This window comes from Pseudophryne corroboree, chromosome 2 (assembly GCF_028390025.1).
Source record: "Pseudophryne corroboree isolate aPseCor3 chromosome 2, aPseCor3.hap2, whole genome shotgun sequence".
In the NCBI taxonomy this organism is placed as follows: domain Eukaryota; kingdom Metazoa; phylum Chordata; class Amphibia; order Anura; family Myobatrachidae; genus Pseudophryne; species Pseudophryne corroboree.
In genome coordinates this window covers 446,283,136-446,304,731 of record NC_086445.1, presented here as the reverse complement: position 1 = coordinate 446,304,731, position 21,596 = coordinate 446,283,136, and the positions used below count along the sequence as shown (strand labels likewise).

Genomic DNA, 21,596 nt, shown 5'->3' with positions numbered 1-21,596 from the left:
GCCCCTGCGGGGTCGACCAGGTAGCGTACAGCAGTTTCCCTTCCCGCGGGATCAGTGATGTTTAGTGGTTTTGGTCTTCATTCCTATAGTTTTTACGGGGAGGTTGTTGTGGCCTCCTCCTACTTGTTCCCTACGGTCCCCCCAGGCTTTGCGGCTGTTGCGACATCTGCGTGGCTGCTGGCGGTGCAGTTTTACCATCCCGCTCCGGAGTCGGAATGGGTTGGCTGATGCTTTGATTCTTTGCAGTTTGATGAGTGCCGCGAGTGGGTTCCGGGGTTGGCGTCATAAGGTTTTCTCATGCCCGTCTGCTGTCGGGTGGATTGTCCAGGCGGGTTGGCTACTCGGACTAGGCATGCATTGGCTCCTTCCTCGTTTGGGGCGTCTGCTGCGTCCTGGTGTTTTTTCAGTAGGTTGGATACAGCGGATGTGTCCCTGGTAGCCTGTTTGATGGTTTTCCGGTTCGAGCGTTATTTGGGAAGGAGGTCCTAGGCGGCCATGTATCCTGCCTTTGCGGGCATTTCCTTCCGTTATAGGCTGCGCGGGCTGGTGGACCCCGCCTGGTCTTTCGTTAGCACTATAGGGTTGGGGCTAGGCGCCCCGCGCCTGCGGATACACGTAGGCCTGCTACGTGGCAAATTTTGGCGGAGTTGCTGGGTGTGCTGCCTCCTGTCGCCGAGTTGGTGTGGGAGGTGGCCCCTGTTTAGATTAGCCTTTGCTTTGGCTTTCTTCTGGGTTTTGCGGGTAAGCGAGGGGTGGCGAGCAGCAGGCATTAAGGGATGCCGGGACCTTTCTCTGTAACGCGGGTTGCAGGGGGGTCGGTTGCTCTGCAGGATAGTGTGATCCAAATCGGATCAAGCAGCTGGGGGTCGCTGGGTGTCCTTGGAGGCCCAGGAGGTGGTGGGTGTCTGCCCGCTGCGCCTGGCGCATGAATATAGATGGGCCTCCGGGGGGGCGACCAGTTGCTGATACAGGCGCTCGCTGGTCCTCTCACTAAGGTACAGTGTTGCTGCTGTGTTTGGGTTCGGTACCCATTCCTTGCGGAATGGGGCGGCTGACCATGCGGCAGCCACAGGGTCCGCCACGGCAGCTGTTCAGGAGCTGGCCCGTTGGCGGTATACTTCTTGGGTCCTATTCCTTACGGATGGGGGAGGCTGCCATGCGGCAGCCACAGGGGCCTCCACAGCAGCTATTCAGGAGCTGGGCCGTTGGGGGTATACTTCTTAGGTCCTATTCCTGCGGGTTGGGGTGGCTACCAAGCGGCAGCCACAGGGTCCTCCTTGGCTACTGTTCAGGAGCTGGCCCGTTGGCGGTATACTTCTTAGGACCTATTCCTTGCGGATGGGGGAGGCTGCCATGCGGCAGCCACAGGGGCCTCCACAGCAGCTATTCAGGGGCTGGGCCGTTGGAGATGTACGTCTTAGGGCCTATTCCTTGCGGATTGGGGTGGCTACCTTGGGCATCCACGGGGTCCTCCTCGGCAGCTGTTCAGGAGCAGGGTCGTTGGGGGTATGCTTGTTGCAGGTCCTGTTCCTGGTGGATTGGGGAGGCTACCATGCGGCAGCCACAGGGTCCCCCTCGGCAGCAGTTCCGGTGCTGGGCCGTTGGAGGTATACTTTTTAGGTTCTGTTCCTTGCGGATTGGGGAGTCTGCCATGCGGCAGCCACAGGGTCCTCCACGGCGGTTGTTCAGGAGCTGGGGCGTTGGAGGTTTACTCCTTATAGGTCCTATTCCTTGCGGATTGGGGTGGTTGCTGTGCGGCAGTCACAGGGTCCCCCACGGCAGCGGTCCAGGAGATGGGGCGTTGGGGGTGTACTTCTTAGGTCCTATTCCTTGCGGATGGGGGTGGCTACCATGCGGCAGCCACAGGGTCCTCCGCGGCAGCTATTCAGGAGGTGGTCCGCTGGAGGTATATTTTTTTTTTAGGTCCTATTCCTTGCGGATGGGGGTGGCTGCCGTGCGGCAGCCATAGGGTCCCCCTCGGCAGCTATTCAAGGGGTGGTCCGTTGGAGGTATACTTCTTAGGTCCTATTCCATACGGATGGGGGTGGCTACCATGCGGAAGCCACAGGTTCCTCCACGGCGGCTATTAAGGAGGTGGGCCGTTGGAGGTATACTTTTTAGGTCCTATTCCTTGCGGATGGGGGTGGCTACCGTGTGGCAGCCACAGGGTCCTCCACGGCAGCTATTCAGGAGGTGCTCTGTGGAGGGATGCTTACTATAAGCCTTCTGCATATGGATGATGTTTAGTTGCGCCTGTTGCGCTAACCCAAAAACTTGTTTACCCGTCGGTTTTTGAACGGGTAGCGTTCGGGAATCGAGGGTGTGAAGTGAATTTTTAAATTTTCCTCCGAGGGGGCCTAATTACAGTTGGCTCATCAAAGGTCCACGGGAGGTTTTTTGAGTTTTCTCCTTCACTTGGGTTAATTCTGTTATCTGTCACTTGGTTTTCCTATGTGATGTATGTCAGTGTGATGATTTTAGGGTGTTTTTCTTTTGCAGCCGTCGATGGTTTGAACAGGAATGGCTGGTTTGGCCACTCTTACATTTTTGGGCGGCAGGGCATTACTTGGCGCATAGGACAGCTGATGTTTTGGGTTATGGCTTTTAGGTGGTCAGGCATCCTCTGCTTGTACTGCGTCAGCCGCAGTTTCGACAAGGGGGAAGGCGTTCGTCTTCTCCGGCTGGAGTTTTGCAGGTTTTTCTTACCTGGGGTTTTGGTCCTTTCAGTTAGCTTTCTTGTTTTCCTGGTTTTTATTGGTTTGGATGGCGGGGCGGTTTGTTAAACCTTTGTGGCTGGAAGTCGCTTCCAACCAGCGGTCAGATGGGCATAAGTGGTCATTGTGGGGCACCCTCTTTAGAAGGACGGCAGGTGTGTCCTTACCTTGCGGTTGGACATTTAGACGTTCCCCTGCGGGAACCGAACGTTTGCCAGAGAAAAGAGTGGTGAGTCCTGCACAATGCGGGTTATGCAGGGAGGAGGCGGGGTTTGGGTACTCCCCTCCTTGGTGGTTGGATTTCATCCAAGGGACTGGAGCTGGTGTCTGGTAGCGACTTGTCCTTTGCCATCCTTCAATATAAAATCAATTCAATTACAATTATAGTTTAAAGAACAGGTCAGCGATCAATAAATATCGTCTGACCTTTAACTACAGCTAACAGTGTCCGTGTCGTTATTTTAGTGTGTCGTTATTTTAGTGATAAGCTAGCTTAAAGAAGTGTTTGTCAATCGCAATAAAATTATGGGCGCCTTATAAAGAGTGAGAACAGTTTGTGCTACCGATATGTGCACAAATTGTGGGACCATTTGTTTTATGGAGTGCAGGATATAATGGTGGGATTAAATGGCAAGTTTATCTAACTTAATTTTTGCAAATAATATTGCTCATTATAGTAAAACACTTACCTCCTCCCTCTTATTTGCTGGAAACTCTCCCATATTGCTTGTGGCATTCTATGCAGAAGGCGGATTTAACCGAGATTCTGGCAGATGAACAAGGAAAATAGCTTGAAAAATGAAGACGTAATTAAAATCTGATTTTTGTTTTGTTAATAGTAATGTTATGGAGGAGCACTAACATTTGCTTCAATGCAAATCCCCATGTGTGCCAGAAAGCACTACCCCTGAACACTACCTGCCGTTTCATTGCATGCCAGTTTGTGATCCTGTTAACTGAGCACACATGAGGGACTCAAGACACCTGTAAGGGCTGTAACACACTGGCCGGTTTCTCCCGGATGGCAAAAATCCGGACAAACCTTGTCCGGCTTTCTGCCATCCGGGAGAAACCGGCAGAGTCTCTCACACAGGACGGCTTTGAGCCGTGTGTGATGCTCTGCGCATGCGCAGCATTAGACCCGGCTTGAGAAAAAACCGTTGTGTGTGAAAGCTCCCCTTCACACACACGGTTTACTGGCTGCAAAGACAGCCCGGCGCCGGCACGGCAGCCGGACCTTCCAGTGGATAGTTCCGGCAGCCGGGCCGGGGCCGTGCAGTGTGAAAGGACCTGTAGCCTCACACTGTTCATTACAATGCCGGTACGGGAAAAAGCCATCCGGCTCGTGTGTTTTAGCCCTAAGGAGGCTGTTGCAACTCTGGAGTTCCGTATGAACAAATATAACAACAGCCTTTATACCATCAGTGCACTTTGGTGTCATCTATCATCATCTGCCCTGTTGGGGGCGAGACTGTTACTCTCTTGCTGCTTTAGGGCAATAAGCATTTGATACAATAAGTGCACTTTATGCTAATTTATGTTATGGGACACTCTAGCTGGGACATTTCTCTGTGCACATAAATGACTGATTATAGTTTTAATATTGATTTGAAGTATATGTAGTTTTCTACATGGCAGCTCTGATAGCATTTACTTCAGTATGTGAGCTTTAATTAATTGTTATAATCTGGTACAGATGAGCAGGTTTGTTAATTTAGGGTGTGGTATGGAAGGTCGGCAGTGTCTAGGTCGACCACTATTGGTCGACAGGGTCTCTAGGTCGACAGGTCAAAATGTCGACATGAGTTTTTTATGGGGGGTTTTGGTGTTGTTTGCTCCGTACAGTGACCGGGAACTCCAATTAGTGCATCGTGTCCTCTTGCATGGCGAGCGAGGCAAGGTGCCTCGCTCCCCTGCCGCTGCGCTCGGCACAGGTTTCTATTCCCAATCGTAGACCGCGTGGATCGTTGAGTTTGAAAAAGTTTTTAAAAAAAAATTGTGAAAAACTCGTCAACCTTTTCACCTGTCGACCTAGTTACTGTCGACCAATAGTGGTCGACCTAGTTACTGTTGACCTGGAGACTGGATCCCGTTAATTTACTACAGGTATCAATGATGATCGTCTGTACAAACCTGTGATTGTTGTTTAAAGTATTATAAATGATGATCTTTTCTGTATTTGTTTGGATTTCTGCAGTGGACCGGCAAATCAGATGTTGCCTTTTATCCTACACTAAAATGCATGGTCTGAGGAATGATTGTCTGGAGAGATGGAAATGTTGGGTAATGTCTAACAATCTCTCAAAAAGTGGATAATAGGGAAACCTCTAAACAGTAGACCTAACCGTTCATTGTTTTGTGCTTTGCAATCAGAGCAAAATAATTGTTTCTTGAAAGCATGGTTTACTGTTCAGTAAGGTACATAAAGCAGGAGAAAGAGAAGGACATGACCTCTCCCATGCATCCTAATGACTGTATGTATGTCTGTAGCTGAAATGGCTTCATAATGAAAATGAGTCATTTCATTCCTGATTATTGCTTGCAAACCACTTTCCGTACTCCCTACATAAAAGCACATTTTTAATTAGTTAGTGTTCTGTATTCTTTTTTGCAGAAATGTTTTTACTCATGCTCCATTTTACAAGCAGTTAAACAATTCAATAACACATAGTATAAAAACATCAGAAAGGAAGGAAACTAGAAAGATACACTGCTCCCAATTTCTTGTAACTGCTTTAAAGAAGAAAGTGGAATAAGAGCAATGAGGAGCTTGTAGAGAAAGGGGCGTGGAGGGTCAAGAGACATCTAAAACTGACAAGAAAGATATAAGCTGGTTGTGCAAGGGGTTAAGTGGAAGAAAATCATGTATTTCAAATTCTTAGGTTTGTAGGCGTAACAATCATGCAGGCAGACACCATCCTCTCTATTATACTCAAAGATTATTTATAGAAGTGAGGACCACCATACCAGTCTGTCACCTGGAAGCTACAGTAAGGCAGACAGCTACTGTATAAAAATACTTGCCAACCTCTTATTTCTGGAAAACATAAATGGAATGCGGTGACTCCAAAGAATATTACTCTACAGTATTTGTGCCAATGGGCCAGCGTATCAAATGAAATGCATTTACCCCGCAGTTTGACAGGTAGATTGTCTAAAACTTTAGGTACTATTTTGTTTATAGATTTATTTATGAATGTATTTATATTGCGCACACATAAATGCTTTCCAGAGAATATTATATATAAAAAATATTACAGTTATATAAAAATTAAGTTCATTTTTGTCTGAACCCAATTAACTACCGTTACTATACAGTATGTTTTTGGATAGAGAGAGGAAACTAGAGCATCCAGTCTGTTATACATGGTGTTCTATTACCTGCAGAAGGATCTGTCAGTGGGATTAAAAAAACTTCGAGTCCATGTAATATGTAATATTTTGACCTATTTATGTGGTGAATAGGGCCTTGAGCAGAAGTATATATCTCTATGAACAGATCATCTACCACATTGACATCAAACCCCTCCCTCCCAACACTTTGGTGTCTGTGTGGTAGGAATTGAGAAATCTCCTGAAAGAAGTGTGAGGAAGTTTTTTTTGGGGAGAATAAATATACAGTACTGTCATAGAGCAGTGGTTTTGAAGATTGTCTGTGGAAGCAGGTGGGGTAGTTACTAACCTAGCAAAATAAACTCCCCTGGCATTATTACAGAAATCCACAAAATGTGGGCGGTTGGTACTTAGGGACTGGAGTTAAGAACCACTTTAATAGAGCATTTCTGGTTTGGTTTATTTTAATATTGAGTAGGATTAAGCTCCCCCCAAAATCACCCTAGTATTCGCCCAAGGTTGGTATATTATAAATTGCATCTCATTAGTTAGGATTTAATTTATTTATTATTATTATTATTATTATTATTATTATTATTTTTTTGGGGGGGGCTACAAATACTGGTCAATCCATGTCTGAGAGTGCAGTCGTGTGTGTCTTCTGTAAAAATCAGATTTCCTATTTTTTTTTTTTTAAAGAAAGAATTATGTGATTCTATTTCATTGAACACAGAGGTTCTGAAACGTGGTCCTAAAGGCACCCCAACGGTCAGGTTTAGGTATATCCATGTCTCTGCAGAGATGTTAAATTAAATTGACTGAGGTGCTCATTAAGCCAAGCATGGATAAACTTGGACCGTTGGGGTGCCTTGAGGACCATGTTGTTTGAGAACCTCTGATTTATCAGGAAAGTATAAGCATACTATCTAAAATAATCGGTTTTATATGTTAGTATGTGTTGGCAGGACCGTGACTAGGGGTGCGCGAGAAGTGCCGTCGGCCAGAGCTCAGGTCCCTGATGGCGGCACCATCGCTGCCCCAGGGGGCATTTGGCTTGCAGGATGCCTGGACTGGAATTCTATAGGCATTATTGCTGTTTCAGAGCTGCCCAGTGGGTCCTTTATCTGGGATGTAGTTGGCATCTGGGATGCTGGTAGTCAGGAGACTGCTGTCAGAATGCTGATGCTGAAATCCTGAACATAAGTAACAGAGGAATGTTAGGCTGGAGGGGGGAAGGGTGGTAGTTAGGGTTTGGCTGGGGGGGGGGGGGTTAGGGTTAGGCTGCATGTAGCTAGAGTTACACAAGTTTCTTGCCTTGTCGGGATGCCGGGGTTGGTATTTTGACCGCCGGCATCTAAACTGTTGGTATCCCATACCTAACCCCTTTATCTGCTTCAGGCACGCAGCTTGTACAGCCGCCCATAGCATCCTAATGGCATTCCAAGAAGGCCCTACTCGCAAGCTTACAATCTATATTTAAATAGTCATTGATACACAAGGGTAGGTGTTATCGATCGCAAAGGGGTATGGCTTTATGAGGAAGGGGCATGGCCACATAATAGTACCAATTCACATTAAACAGCACAGTAGTGTCCGTTATTCAGATTGCAACACACAGTAGTGCCCCTTACACACATTACACCACAGTAGAGCCCCTGATAAACACTATGCCAGGTAGAGCCCACATTATGCCAAATAGAGCTCCAGATACACATTGTGTGTGTGTGTGTGTGTGTTGTCTGACCCCTTCCCCCCACCCTGGAACACACAACTTTACCTTAGGATGATACAACTACACAGTGGGAAACCAGGAAGGCCAGAGCGCGTACATACTAGCTGCAGCACTACAGTCCTATGTGGCACTGTAACAAGTAGCTAGGTGCTGCAGCTAATTAGTGCGGACCTGCGGGTGTTGCCAGGCACCGCTGGCGCACACCTAGTTATGGCCCTGGTTATTACCACTGGGATGACTTAATTGTTTGTTACTTTTTCCAACTGCATTTTTAGGGGGTGATTCAATTAGCTATGAGACAGCTCCCCCCACTAAGTGCGCACTTATGGTAGCTCCAAGCTCAAGTCTTTTTGTTTCGCACCCTCATAAGGTTGCTTTGGCTGTGCAAAAAACATGCAAGTCTGGGACGAGTTCAGCTGCTGTTGCCGGAGTTTAGATTATTGCAGCAAGTAATATGGCATATCCCCTAGTATTAATAATGCAGTTTTCGAATGGGCTATATACATGGTCATTTGTAATGTTGTGAATAAATGTAGACATACTGTAAATTTGCCGTTATTTATGTACTGTTCTATGGCGAGCCAATGTACTTGATGTGTATGATGTGATGCTTTAATAATAAGTTTATGGAAGCAAAACCAATTTAAAAAAAATTCCAATCTAATTCTAAAACCCTGTGTCTGTGAAACAGAAGTAAAATAAACAACATTAAATTAAGCTGTCAATGTAAGATTGCGCTATATGATTGTGCAGACAAATAATAAATAAATCTGTATTCCATTACATTTTTGCATAAAGTTTATTGTCATGTAGAAGAGTTAAATCCAGATGACAAATGCCAATTCTAAAGCTATTTTGTGAGCTGATGTCTTGAATTCCACTAAAAGGGAAATTATTTATTTTTGCTGGTTTTCAATTTTCCTTGTACCTTGTTTACATTTTTTTTGACTGTTTTTATCAGGGGTAGACAACGTCCAGCCCGCGGGTCATATAAGGCCCGCAAAGTCATTTCTTATGGCCCCCGCCAGGGTACCAGGGAAACCGCAGTCGGGACTAGGAGGGGGACGGACGGAGGGGAACGTGGGTTTGTAGGACGGCAGCAGGTGGGACTAGGAGGGGGATGGCAGCAGATGGGACTAGGTTGAAGACTGCATCCGATGGAGGGGGGGCGTGGGTTATCCTGGCCAAGGCAACCGCGGGCGGGTCTAGAAGGGGGCATGGCCTGGCACCCAAGGAGAACGTGGGTTACGTGCGTTACGTGGTGCTTGGTGCGGTGTCTGCATGAGTGTGTCCCCTGCGTGTCTTCTAAGCTCCTGCTGTTCTGAGGCACCTGTGCCTGGCTTCTAGCACACCTGTTCACTGGAGGATGCTGCGGATCAGAGGAGGTGGTGGTGAGATAGTGTGGACCTTGATCGATTATGTGCAGGAGTCCAGATGGGACATTACCTGCAGTGGTGGTGACTGCCCTGCTGGGGGCATTATATGTAACTGGCACTATACTGGGGTATTATGTGTAACTGGCACTGTACTGGGGACATTATGTTTAACTTGCACTGTACTGGGGAATTATGTGTGTCTGGCACTACTGTGGGCATTACTGGGGCAGTACGTGTAAGCGGCTATTACTGGAGCACTAATGTGGGCATTATGTGTAACATACTTTGTGTACACACCTACTTTACCAGGAGTACAGAGCACTCTTTGGTGGGGGCACTTCAAAAATGGTCTGCGAATGATGTTAAAAAAAATCCAATCCATGTCATGTCTCAGCAGGGCTGTATATAGTATTATTTTATTATCATCATCTAATTGTGTCTTTTTAATGCAATGTCAACATATTTTAGCCACTGTACTTCATTTAATAAATATTGATTTTGTTTTGTTTAAACTCCTCCAGAAAGTGAGGAGTATATGGGCCACAAGACGTACTCTCGTACTAAATAGATTGTTATGGTGTCTTGGTCAAACAGCTAGCATATGAGTAAGTCTAATGTACCAGTGTATAGGGATTTGGACTTATGACCCTACGGTGTTGATAATTTATATGATGTCTGTACCTGCCAACAACACAAATGTATGCAAATTCTGGAGACATCAGTCCCCTGACATCTGCCTTATGACGGGACTAGAATCTCTAATACCATAACTGCCATTTTTAAGAGTAGAGACAAAACCTAAACAAGTTTGCTTGGCAATATTATGCTTATACTGTATATTTGATTGTGATTTGTAATTATCTGTACTACATCAATGCAGTGACTGTTATATGACTGTAATTATGAACATTGTATATACAATTTCTGTGAGGAGCAACAATTGTTTTGTTTAAAGCCATTTTATAAATTTTGTTTCAAAATAAAATAATATATATGTAATAGTCCAATTGTATGCATTTCTTTAAAAGGTGTTTCCACACAATTTAATTGGAGGTGAGGGGATGTGGACAAGGCCCTTTAAATGCAATTATAAGGACAATGGGCGCATACATATTTACGGAAAACATTTGTCACCCCAACTAGGGGAACCCTGTGTTTGCTAATGATTTAGTTTCACATCTTTGTTCAGTAATTGAGGAAATACTGTTGTTATGCAAATACTAGTCTCTGATCAGCTGTCACAAAACTGACTTTTTCATTTTATTTTTTCAGGCCATGAAAGTTCTTTCGAAAAAGAGATTATTGAAGCAATATGGTTTTCCACGTATGTATGTTAATGGCTTTAAAGGGGTTACATTATATTCGTTATAAACAATCAAATTACCTATTAGAAGATAAAGATACGTAAAGCTGAGCTATGAATCTAAACTTCAGCAGTGATCCACTAGTAAACCCTGCAGTGTTCTATGTGTTAGCAATACTGCAATCAATAAGCTTTAAAGGTCATTTATAGAATTGTGGCCTTGAGGGCCAAGGCCCTCCCCCCCTCCCCCCCAGGAGCACAAATGTCGTTGTGCACCTAATTTGAAGAACTGCACCTGGTTTAATGCACTTTGTGTGTGGCGTTTGCAAATAAATATGGAGCAATCTTCTCGTATAATAGGATGATCAGCCTAGTTTCACAGGACTAGTTCCAAAAAAGTTAGTCTGTTCTAGACACAGGGGTTCTGAGAGGGGAGGAGCTGGTACTTCTTGCCTAGGCCAAAGTTTATCTAAGAGGGTACAGGAAAAAATGGCTTCCCTCCTTGGCACGTGATGCCGCTGAGAATAGTTTAAAGGGTTTTTTTTTCGGGGGGTTGGGTTATTTTCTTTTTTGGCCATGCCTCCCCTATTTCCTGAGCCTGTTATTGCTCTCTACATCCCTGCCTAGACATAAGGGCCACATACGAAGTTCATATATGGATCCTGCTTGGTGGTATTAACAACATCATGCATTTTGCAGCTGATTCCTGGCACTGTGTGCTGCTACCGAGCACACTCAACATACACTCCTAAATGCTCTTATGTGGTGTATATATGTGTCTGATCTACAGATACAATCTTTACAAACCTATTTTTTATTTCCTGTTGATGCATCTGATAGTACATTTAATATTCTTTATGTATTCTCATATTTACTGCAGTTGTATATTTTGTGATTTTTTTTAATTTTATCCGCAGGTCGTCCTCCCCCAAGGGGATCGAAAACAGCATCCGGTGAACAGACCAAGCCAATGGCCCCACTGGACAGGGTTTACCAAGAAATAGCCATTTTAAAAAAATTGGACCATGTTAATATAGTTAGATTAATCGAGGTAGGTATAAGAATTAATTGATTTAAAAATCCTTAAATATTAATGGGGATTACATTTATTTTTAAATGTGACTTACTACCTTCATTTCACCTTATCTTATGGGTTTTTTTTAATGCCATTTTAAAATCTTTTCTAAATGAGCGTTGAGTAGCTGCAGCTACTCAGGAGGCTCAGCTTCAGGGCAGGCAGTAATTACAAACAAAATGCCGAACATTGAAAACTTAGAAACTTAGACAGAATGTGGACACAACATGTTGCATACATATCAAGTATGCCCAACGGACTCAAAGTGTGGCCTACAATTATATAGAGGTAGTAAAACCATTGCAAACATTAATGTGTGAAAGGCAGCCAAGTATCTGGTCGGGAGAAATGGGCCTTAGCTGCTTCAGGGTCGTCAAAAAACAATGGTTTCCAATTCTCAAAGACACGAAGGCACGCTGTATATAGTATGGAGAACCTGACTTTGGTGTTGAATAGGTGTTTGCATGTCGATGCAAATTCTCTACGTTTGTTGGCAACGTGGTTAGAAAAGTCCTAGATTATGAAAAGACGGTCACCTCTGTATGATAAGCTGGCTGTTTTATGATAGTGTTCCAGTAGCTTGATTTTATCCGCGTAATTTAAAATTTTCATGAGGACAGGGCGGGGGCGACAGGAGGGATTTTTCCGGTCTGGGCCATTTCTGTGTGCTCTTTCAATGGCCAATGGTGCTCCTTTTTAGGTCTAGAGCTAATTGTTCTGGAATTCAATTGGAAAGGAGGTCTGGAAGCTCATATCCTTTTATTGACTCTGCATTGCCAACCACCCGCAAGTTGTTCCGACTACTGCTGTTTCTAGATCGACAATTTTTTCTGTGAGCGCTGCAATATCTTTAGGTTTAGTCTCAATGGTTCGTTGCGCTGCCTACAAGTCATCGTCAAGGGTGGAGACCCTTTGTTCCACTAAATCCAAACAGGTCGAATGTTGGGTGGACTTGATGCCTCTTTGAGGCCTGCCAGCTTTTCATCAAGCAGGGGGCCCAGCACTGCAGCGATGTCTGTCTGTTTTATTTTGGAGGTTCGAGACTAAACAATTCATTTGCGCTTGCGTTGGGTGGCAGAGCATGTCGTAGAATAATCCGAATCGGAGGAGTGTCCACATGGGGTGTCTTCCTGTAAAGCTGAAGTGGTGCCAGCCGAAGTCATTGAAATAGGCACTAGAAATTTTTTCATAAACTGTTATAAAGCAGACAGTGTCTTGATAAATTGCCACACAGAGAATAAAGATCTGAAAGGCAACACATGCAAGCTTTAAACTACAATAGTGAGAGTCAAAAAAGGCGTAATCACCACTCAGGTATCCAACACAATACGTACAGGAATTGTGTTATGAAGGTGTCACATCCTGAAGTAGTAAACACACAAAGATAAAATAGTAAATCAGGAGATCAGTAGTTGTAAACAAGCAAATAGAGTTGAATGTTTATCCGCACAGCACCTCACCTTGCAATAGAATTTTCTTAGGAGTGTTGGAGTGTATAGTATTGTTATATGCAAAGGAGAAGAGTGAATTATATAGTCTGTGTTGCAGTGGGGTGCAGCCTCACTTCAAGGGTGTATAAAATGATGTAGTAGAAGTTAATGATATAAATTGCTGTCTTCAAAAAGTGGTATATAGCAATAGGCAAAGGGACCTGAACCAGATTATGATCTCTAGGCTGCTTACAGTGCAGAGATGATATATAAAATGGTGGGTATCAGAATTTTAGAATACTCACTGCACCACCAGAAATGATGTCCCAAATCACAGAAGCTGGAGTGTGTTGTATAAGATATGATATTCCAGGTTTATAATTGTCACATTAAGCAGCGTCTGTTGGTGCCTGGTAATTGAGATCACAGCTTCAGAGAACTGTAGACCTCTGTTCCACTGCCCCAGAGTCGAGCGGTCTCACCTCTCCGCCGCGACACACTGGGCCTCCGCTCCTCTGTCTAAAATGGCGGCTGGTGCTCCGTAATTAGCCAGCCTTCGGAGCTGGCATCCGGACCGGCAGCAGGCATCTGGACAAAGCAGGAAATGCCAGGCGCACCGTAAGATGGCAGCGGGAGGGAGCAAAACCACAGAGGTGAAGATGAGGTGTGCGCTCGATGTTCAGCACAACTTTGAGTATGGCAGGAGGTAGCCCAGAACAGAAGCTGTGGCTTCTTCTTTTATGCAGGCCCAGTAGTGAAGCAGTGTCTCCGAAGTGTCCAAACTGCAGCCAACAGTGACCAGGTGTGTCAGCGGGTGACAGAGGATCTCAGCAGGAGGTATGGGGGAGGGGAACCCCCTTTTAAAGCTTTTTCTACGGGTCTTTGTGGCAGGAGCTGCAGCTAAGTGTGGCTTCTCCCTCTGCTAGCTAGGCCACATCCCCCCTCCTTTACCTTTTTTATTAATTTTGTTTGATATACTGTAGAGCAGTGATTGAAGATGTCTTTTATTTGGGCATATACTGCATATCCAGAGCTGGATTATGGCTTTGAGAGACCCAGGGCACTTAAGACAATCGGGTCTATGCAGAGCCGTAACTAGACTTTTCGGTGCCTTGTATAAATAAAATACAGGAAAAGTCTGGCACTAATTTACATCAGCAATTCAAATACCATGAGTGCCTTTGTAATGTGTAAACACAAAATCCAGGTTAGTTATATAAACTAATACCACTTTCAGACCGCCAGCAATAACCCAGGTTAGTGCACGTAAACCTGAGTTGCTGTGCAGTCTGAAAGAGTCCAGTTGAAATAATCTTGGTTGAGCAACCTGGTGTTTCAATTTAGGCCACGACCATGGTTGAAAACGTGTTCAACCCGGGTCACGTTGCGGTGTGAACGGGTAAGCGGGGTCACTGTGACAGCACCCATTCACACTATGGAAGAGGTGGTGCTTGGAGACCCTCACCTCCAAGCACTTCCTCCGGGACGCATCACAGGGTGACGTAACCATCCCGGCATATTGCCGGGTCAGGCCGCCGGTCTGAAACGGGTCTCAAGCGGGTTGCACCTGGGAAGGAGCCATGTATACTGTAAGTCTGAAAGGGGTATAACTCACATGGGACTCTTTGTAGGATTTTGCGAAATCTGTGTATTACTGAAGTGAACTCTATATACATCAAATATAACACTGCACTCGCATTGCAATGTTAAAATCTTTCAAAATCATGGGGGTAATTCAGAGGTGATCACTGCAGTGAATTTGTTAGCAGTTGTGCAAAACCATGTGCACTGCAGTGGGGGCAGATATAACATAGTTGCAGAGAGCGTTAGATTTGGGTGGGTTATATTGTTTCTGTGCAGGATAAATACTGGCTGGTTTGAACGCACCCCACCCAAATCTAACTCTCTCTGCACATGTTATATCTGCCCACCCTGCAGTGCACATTGGTGGTCATTCCGAGTTGATCGCAGCCAGCAACTTTTTGCTGCTGGTGCGATCAACTAATCCCCGCCTATGGGGGAGTGTATTTTAGCTTAGCAGGGCTGCGAACGCTTGTGCAGCCCTGCTAAGCTAAAAAAGCTTTGTGTACAAGTAGACCAGCCCTGGACATACTTACCCTGTGCGGCGATCTCGGCGATGATGGGGCCGGCTTTGACGTCAGACATCCGCCCTCCGTTCTCCTGGACACGCCTGCGTTTTCCTTACCACTCCCAGAAAACGTCCGCCAACGGACAGGTGACGCCCTGGAATGCCTTCCTTCTGTCAATCTTCTTGCGGGCGCCGCTGCGACCGCTTTCTTCGTATCCAGTGTCGTAGCGGGCAACGTCACATGTGCGTAATGCGCACGCCGCGCATGCGCATTCCAGACCCGTTTGCACCGCAGCGAAGAACCGCTGCGTGCGGACAGGTCGGAATGACCCCTATAGTTTTGCCCAACTGCTAACAAATTTGCTGCTGCGATCAACTCTGAATTAGGCCCTATATCCAGCAATATTAGCAGTTTATGTTGTAGTAAAACACTCCACACAGAAACATGTCCCATAATGGAACCAAGCAAAAACGAAACTTAACTGGATGTCACAATTAATAAATGCTAACGTATTATCAGACCTGAGACATTTCTCCTCACCCTCTAACACTTCAGGAAGTTTAAATGTCCTAAGTTTTCAAGACTACAAACAGTATTTTCATCCTGAAGAAGCTTTAGTCTTATTTACCCAGACAAAAAGATATTTTACCATCCTGAGACTTTGGTCTAGTACGTGTTAACTGCGGATGTCTTAATACATGTGTTTATAGGTGTAGAGTGCGCCAAAATATTTTAGAAAGTATGTTTGTGGATATAGATATATCTAAAAATCTAAAAATAATGTACATTCTTTTTGGTACATCTTTGTGCTCCTATACAAAGTACAGGTTGAGTCTCACATATGTGAAAATGTGGTATCCAAAATACAACATTTTTTTGAGAGCTACTGAGATACTGTAGTAACACCTTTGCTTTCTGATGGTTGATTATACACAAACTTTGTGCATGCGTATAAGGGCCCTCATTCCGAGTTGTTCGCTCGGTAAATTTCATCGCATCGCAGCGATTTTCCGCTTAGTGCGCATGCGCAATGTCCGCACTGCGACTGCGCCAAGTAAATTTGCTATGAAGTTAGGATTTTTACTCACGGCTTTTTCTTCGCTCAGGCGATCGTAGTGTGATTGACAGGAAATGGGTGTTTCTGGGCGGAAACAGGCCGTTTTATGGGCGTGTGGGAAAAAACGCTACCGTTTCTGGAAAAAACGCAGGAGTGGCTGGAGAAACGAGGGAGTGTCTGGGCGAACGCTGGGTGTGTTTGTGACGTCAAACCAGGAACGACAAGCACTGAACTGATCGCAGATGCCGAGTAAGTCTGAAGCTACTCTGAAACTGTTAAGAAGTTTGTAATCGCAAAATTGCGAATACGTCGTTCGCAATTTTAAGATGCTAAGATTCACTCCCAGTAGGCGGCGGCTTAGCGTGAGCAACTCTGCTAAAATCGCCTTGCGAGCGAACAACTCGGAATGACCTCCAAGGTGTACAGGAAACATAAATGCATTCTGTGTTTAGACTTGGGTCCCATCCCAGAGATATCAAATTATGGTATGTAATACCATACTGGCAATTCCATAATACTTGTGGGCCCAAGCATTCGGATATGAGAGACTCATCCTGTAAGATAAATGGAAACAGTACTGTACGACCGTGATTGCAACAGTTGTACTGGTTTCAGTTAATTGTGAATATGTTTAGAGAAGAATCTTGGTGAAGCTGTTACAGTCTAACTTTCTATCCGTGCAATTGACATAATTCCTATATAGTATTATACTTACACCAGAGGGAACTGGAGTGTTTGTGGGGGGATGGGACATTTTCACAGTAACTGTTAATGTTGCAGTCCCCCTGTATTCCATATGATGTTTTTCTGTCTTTGGAAAGGGATTTTTCAGTTAATATTATTTATAAAAAAAATAATCTATTGTGGCTAAATGTAAAAATAAAGTTCAGGTGAATATTTAATCTATTTTAAGCTTTTATTCTTTGTTTTATAGGTCCTGGATGATCCAGCAGAAGATAATCTTTACATGGGTAAGAGATTGTTTTACGGGGGGGGGGTTGTGTACATCATAGAGTATTTAAGAGTGTAAATATATTGAAATAAGATTAATTAGTGTATGAATTTCAGTAGACACTTCCATATCCTACATTTCTACAAAATCTATCTTAATAGTATATATGCAGTAAAATGCTGATTGTACTGGTGAGCATATATAATGAGGGATAATCTAGAGAATAATATTGAACAGGGGATTTTCTACAATGAGGATTCAGGAACATTTACCTAATTGCTAGCATTTTATTTTTATTTCTAAGGACAGTTTTTTACCTTTACACAATATATTATTACAATATTATGATCCTATTGTACCATATGCAAACTATTCCTACTCAACATAGTTGGGGCGTAACTAGAACTTTGTGGGTCACATAGCAAAATTTTTAAGAGGCCCCCAACTCAGGTCTCCACCAAAGTGGGTATGGCTAGTGCCGCACAAGACGTGTGCTTAGAGTTGCCTATCATTTCAACACCGGCGCAGCAAGCAGCCCACTGCACCGTGCAGTTATCCTTTATTCAAACTCTGTTCCTACCATGCACTGGCTAGAGGGGGCGAGGATGGGGGTCACCACTGTGCTTCTGCTCCGCAGCAGAGGGGTAGATCTATCTATCTATCTATCTAATCTATCTATTTATCTAAACTCTCTCATATATTTTCTTTTCTTCCTTTCTTTCTCTGTCTCTCTAATTCTTGCACTCTTTTACACACCTACTATATCCTTTTATTTCTGCCACACACATCTCTATCTCTTTCTATTTTATTTGGTCTCTCCATTCATTCATTCATTCATTCATTCATTCATTCATTCATTCATTCATTCATTCATTCATTCATTCATACATACATACATACATACATACATACATACATACATACATACACTGCCTCTATCATATGTACATTCATACACTGCCTCTCACATACATATATACACACATACGCTTCCTCTCTCATATATACGTTCACAAAAACACTGCTTTTCACATACTGTACATACATATATACACTGCCTCTCTTCATACTGTACTTATGCTGCCTCCCTCATACATACATACATACGTACGTACGTACGTACATATATACACTGCCTTCCACATACATACATACATACATATATATATACACTGCCTCCCTCATACATACATACATACATACATACATACATATATACACTGCCTCCCTCATACATACATACATACATACATACATACATACATACATACAGTCGCTCTCATACGTACACTGATTCCCTCACACATGTATACCAGTCGCTCTCATACATACATGCTAATACCCCTTTCAGACTGACAAAAAATTCCCGGGTTATTGCACATGAACGCACATCAACCCGGGAATTTGCTCAGTGTGAAATGGTACAGGAACAATATCCCGGGACGAGCATCCCGGCATTTCATCCCAGGTCTCGACCTGGGTTGAATCCGGGATCGTCCCGGGATGCGGTGCAGTGTGAATGGGTAAGCCGGGTCAAGGCGACCCGACACCCGTTCTCTGCAAAGGAGGAGGCGGTGCTTGGAGATGATTATCTCCAAGCAACACCTCTGGTAGCGTCAGCGGTGACGACACCAACCCGGCAATATGCCAGGTCGGGCCGCAAGTCTGAAGGGGTCTTAAGCCGGGTCGCACCTGGAAAGCACCCATGTACACATTCCCGGGTGCGACCCGGCTATTGTCAGTGTGAAAGGGGTAATACATACACTGCCTCCCTCATACATACAAGTATACATCTGTACACTGTCACTCTCATACATACATACATACATACATACATACATACATGTACTGCTTCCCTAATTCATTCATATATACATACATACATATCCCACCCCTGCGCCAGGGCACATTGAAACCACTACCACTTTTCCCTAGAATAACCCCAGGAGGGGGTTGGAGGGGCACTGCTCCCCGTTGCTGCCGCTGTCTCCCTGCTCAAAGTGCCGCTGGTGAAGTTGCGGTTTGGCGTTGCTGGGGTTAACTGCTTTCCATTTCTGCCACTGGCTCCATGCTTCTCGTTGGTGCCGCCAGCGCACTGGCCAGCTCGGCACTGCTGCTTATGGGGGGTGCAGCGTCGTTGATACAGTTTGAAAAAGTACAAAAAAAAAAGCAGGGTGCAGTAGGTTTGCTGGGCCTGCAGGCTCCCAAAACAGCTGGGCCCCATTGCCAAGTGCACCCTCTGTAGTTATGCCACAGCAACATAGTCTGACCACTCAACCCAATTGTAATTTTATTCTACTGCATTTTGTACAGTTTTAACACTGTGCCCCCCTCCCCATCACAATCTAGCCAACAGGTTTGATTATAGGGGGTGATTCAGATCTGATTATAGGCTTTTACACACACACACACACACACACACACACACACACACACACACACACACACACCCCGCACGGGTGCGAAAGAATCGCACGGCGGCGATGATTTTCTACGCGCCGAGTAGCTGTCTGCGCAGGCTAGCTGTGCTGGCAGGCAGCTACCCGCCACGTCCTGGGTCGCAGCGGCTGCGCGTAACATCATGCAGCCGCCGCAGCACGCCCCCTGCAATGGTCCGGACGCGCCTGTGTTGGCACACCCCCTCCTGCCCCGCGACTGCCTTTGTGTGCACACTCCCCAAAGGGCTTCAGACTGCAATCGCTGCCGCTGCAGCGATCCACTCTGAATGAGGCCCATAATACAGTTCTATTACACTCTATATATGTAGTATTATTATTATCAATACTATTTTTAGTGTCCGTTATTTACCTGGTGCCAGAAAGTGTCTGTGGCACAATACAGAGAAGATTACAATAAAATGCACATATAATACAATAGAGTGCAATCACTCCTGAGTGAAAGGTGACAACAATAGCAGTCAATGACCCAGTGCCCTGGGAAGGCAGACGGACAAGACCATAGCTGTATATCTGAGAGGGGATCAGATTGAAGACCAGGATAGTACAGTATGAAAATCAAGTTGGTGGTAGGACCTGCTTATGAGAGTTTACAGTCTAGGGCGGGGTATTCAAAATGCAGACTTCCAACTGCTGTGGAACTACACATCTCTGCATGCCCTACCACAGTTTTGCTATTACTGTGTCAGGGCATGCTGGGATATGTAGTGCATACTGAATACCCCTGGTCTAGGAAAATTGATCTGTATAGCTACCTGAACCTATGAATTGTAAATACTTAACAATACTATTTTTGAAAGATTGCGCCGTAACGCTGTCATCGACAGCAATTTTTATTCTTCAGAACCTGAGATAGTCCTTTGCAATAAGACACCTTTTTAAATACTTTTCCCCTGATAAACAGTTCAAATTGCTGCGTATAGGAAGGAGTGGCTTTACCATCCCTATGATACTGGCCAACCTAGTGAACTCTTACCACTTTGTGGGTCTACTAGCAGACGGGAGAGCCATCCAATCACACTGGAAAGGTTTTCCATTCTATTGGAGTCTGAGGACTTTCTACATACCAACCAATATTTTGAAGGCAGGTGAGGGATGTGGCCGTGCATCAAGCCTCCATTGCTTGTCACGCTTGAGGGATTCACCCTTGCCTCTCTTGGCACTGTTTGGATGCTGCTTGCATGCATTGGAATCTATTCACCGCTCTGCTACAGAGAGCAGCAGATGAGATTCAGAACGAATGAACTTCCAACCTTTCACCCCCCCATGAGAGCCAGTGGGTGGTAAGAATGGACAGTGTCCCAATTTGGGGACTGTTCTACCTAAATATGGACAGTTGGGGGTTATTTATTATTGATTTTTAACATTTTCTCATTACTTATCATTGCAATAGGAAATTAAATATTAGTGCTACTTACATACTGTAATAAGACAAGCTGGGACTATGATGCTAGTAGTAAATCTTCTGGCAAAGGCCTTACCCTTGTGCTCTTTCACCTCTTGCTTAACACTTCCTGGTTCAGGCCCATTCACCTTGCATAGTAACCAACCCACAGTCTGTGAGTGACTGGCGGTTACCAAGTGGCTAGAGGAGAGGGTGAGTTTTGAAGAGCTGCCTCTTCTCCTCTCTAACCGGGTGACTTTTTAAGTTGAATGCTGTATACAAGAGATGGCATTACATTTGCTGGCCAAGAGACTAAAAGCATAGTTATTTTCATCACCCCCACAGAGCTCTATGGATCAGTAATAATTGATGAAAACTATGTTATCTTAATTGTGCTTTATACTATGTGCAAACCTCTTTAAATTCTATACAAAAAATTTTATAGCACCCATCGATCCCCCGTCACTTTAGACAGTAGATCAAGCGCGTGTAGGCGTGCATAAACAATTGAATTAGAAATTCAGTTGTTAATGCGCGCCCTGATACGCCTGATCTCCTGTCTAAAGTGACAGTAGATCAAGGTGCGCTATTCAATTGTTGTTTTTTATTGTGCTGTTCGTGCTCAGAAGTAGCATGTTTAGCCGCATAAAATGGCTTAACCAGACTAACGTTATGGGCACAACTCAAAAAGGGC

At 44.8% G+C, this 21,596-nt stretch overlaps 1 protein-coding gene across 6 annotated transcripts in view; it reads left to right on the top strand.

The window, feature by feature from the left end:
- CAMKK1 (calcium/calmodulin dependent protein kinase kinase 1) overlaps window positions 1-21,596 on the top strand; it is a 484,479-nt gene that overhangs the window by 236,336 nt on the left and 226,547 nt on the right. For all 6 annotated transcript variants that reach the window (XM_063953693.1, XM_063953687.1, XM_063953688.1 and 3 more), the window contains 3 exons: window positions 10,428-10,479; window positions 11,376-11,509; window positions 17,045-17,081. In XM_063953693.1, coding sequence (XP_063809763.1) covers window positions 10,428-10,479; window positions 11,376-11,509; window positions 17,045-17,081 — 223 coding nt within the window. The remainder of the gene's footprint in view (window positions 1-10,427; window positions 10,480-11,375; window positions 11,510-17,044; window positions 17,082-21,596) is intronic.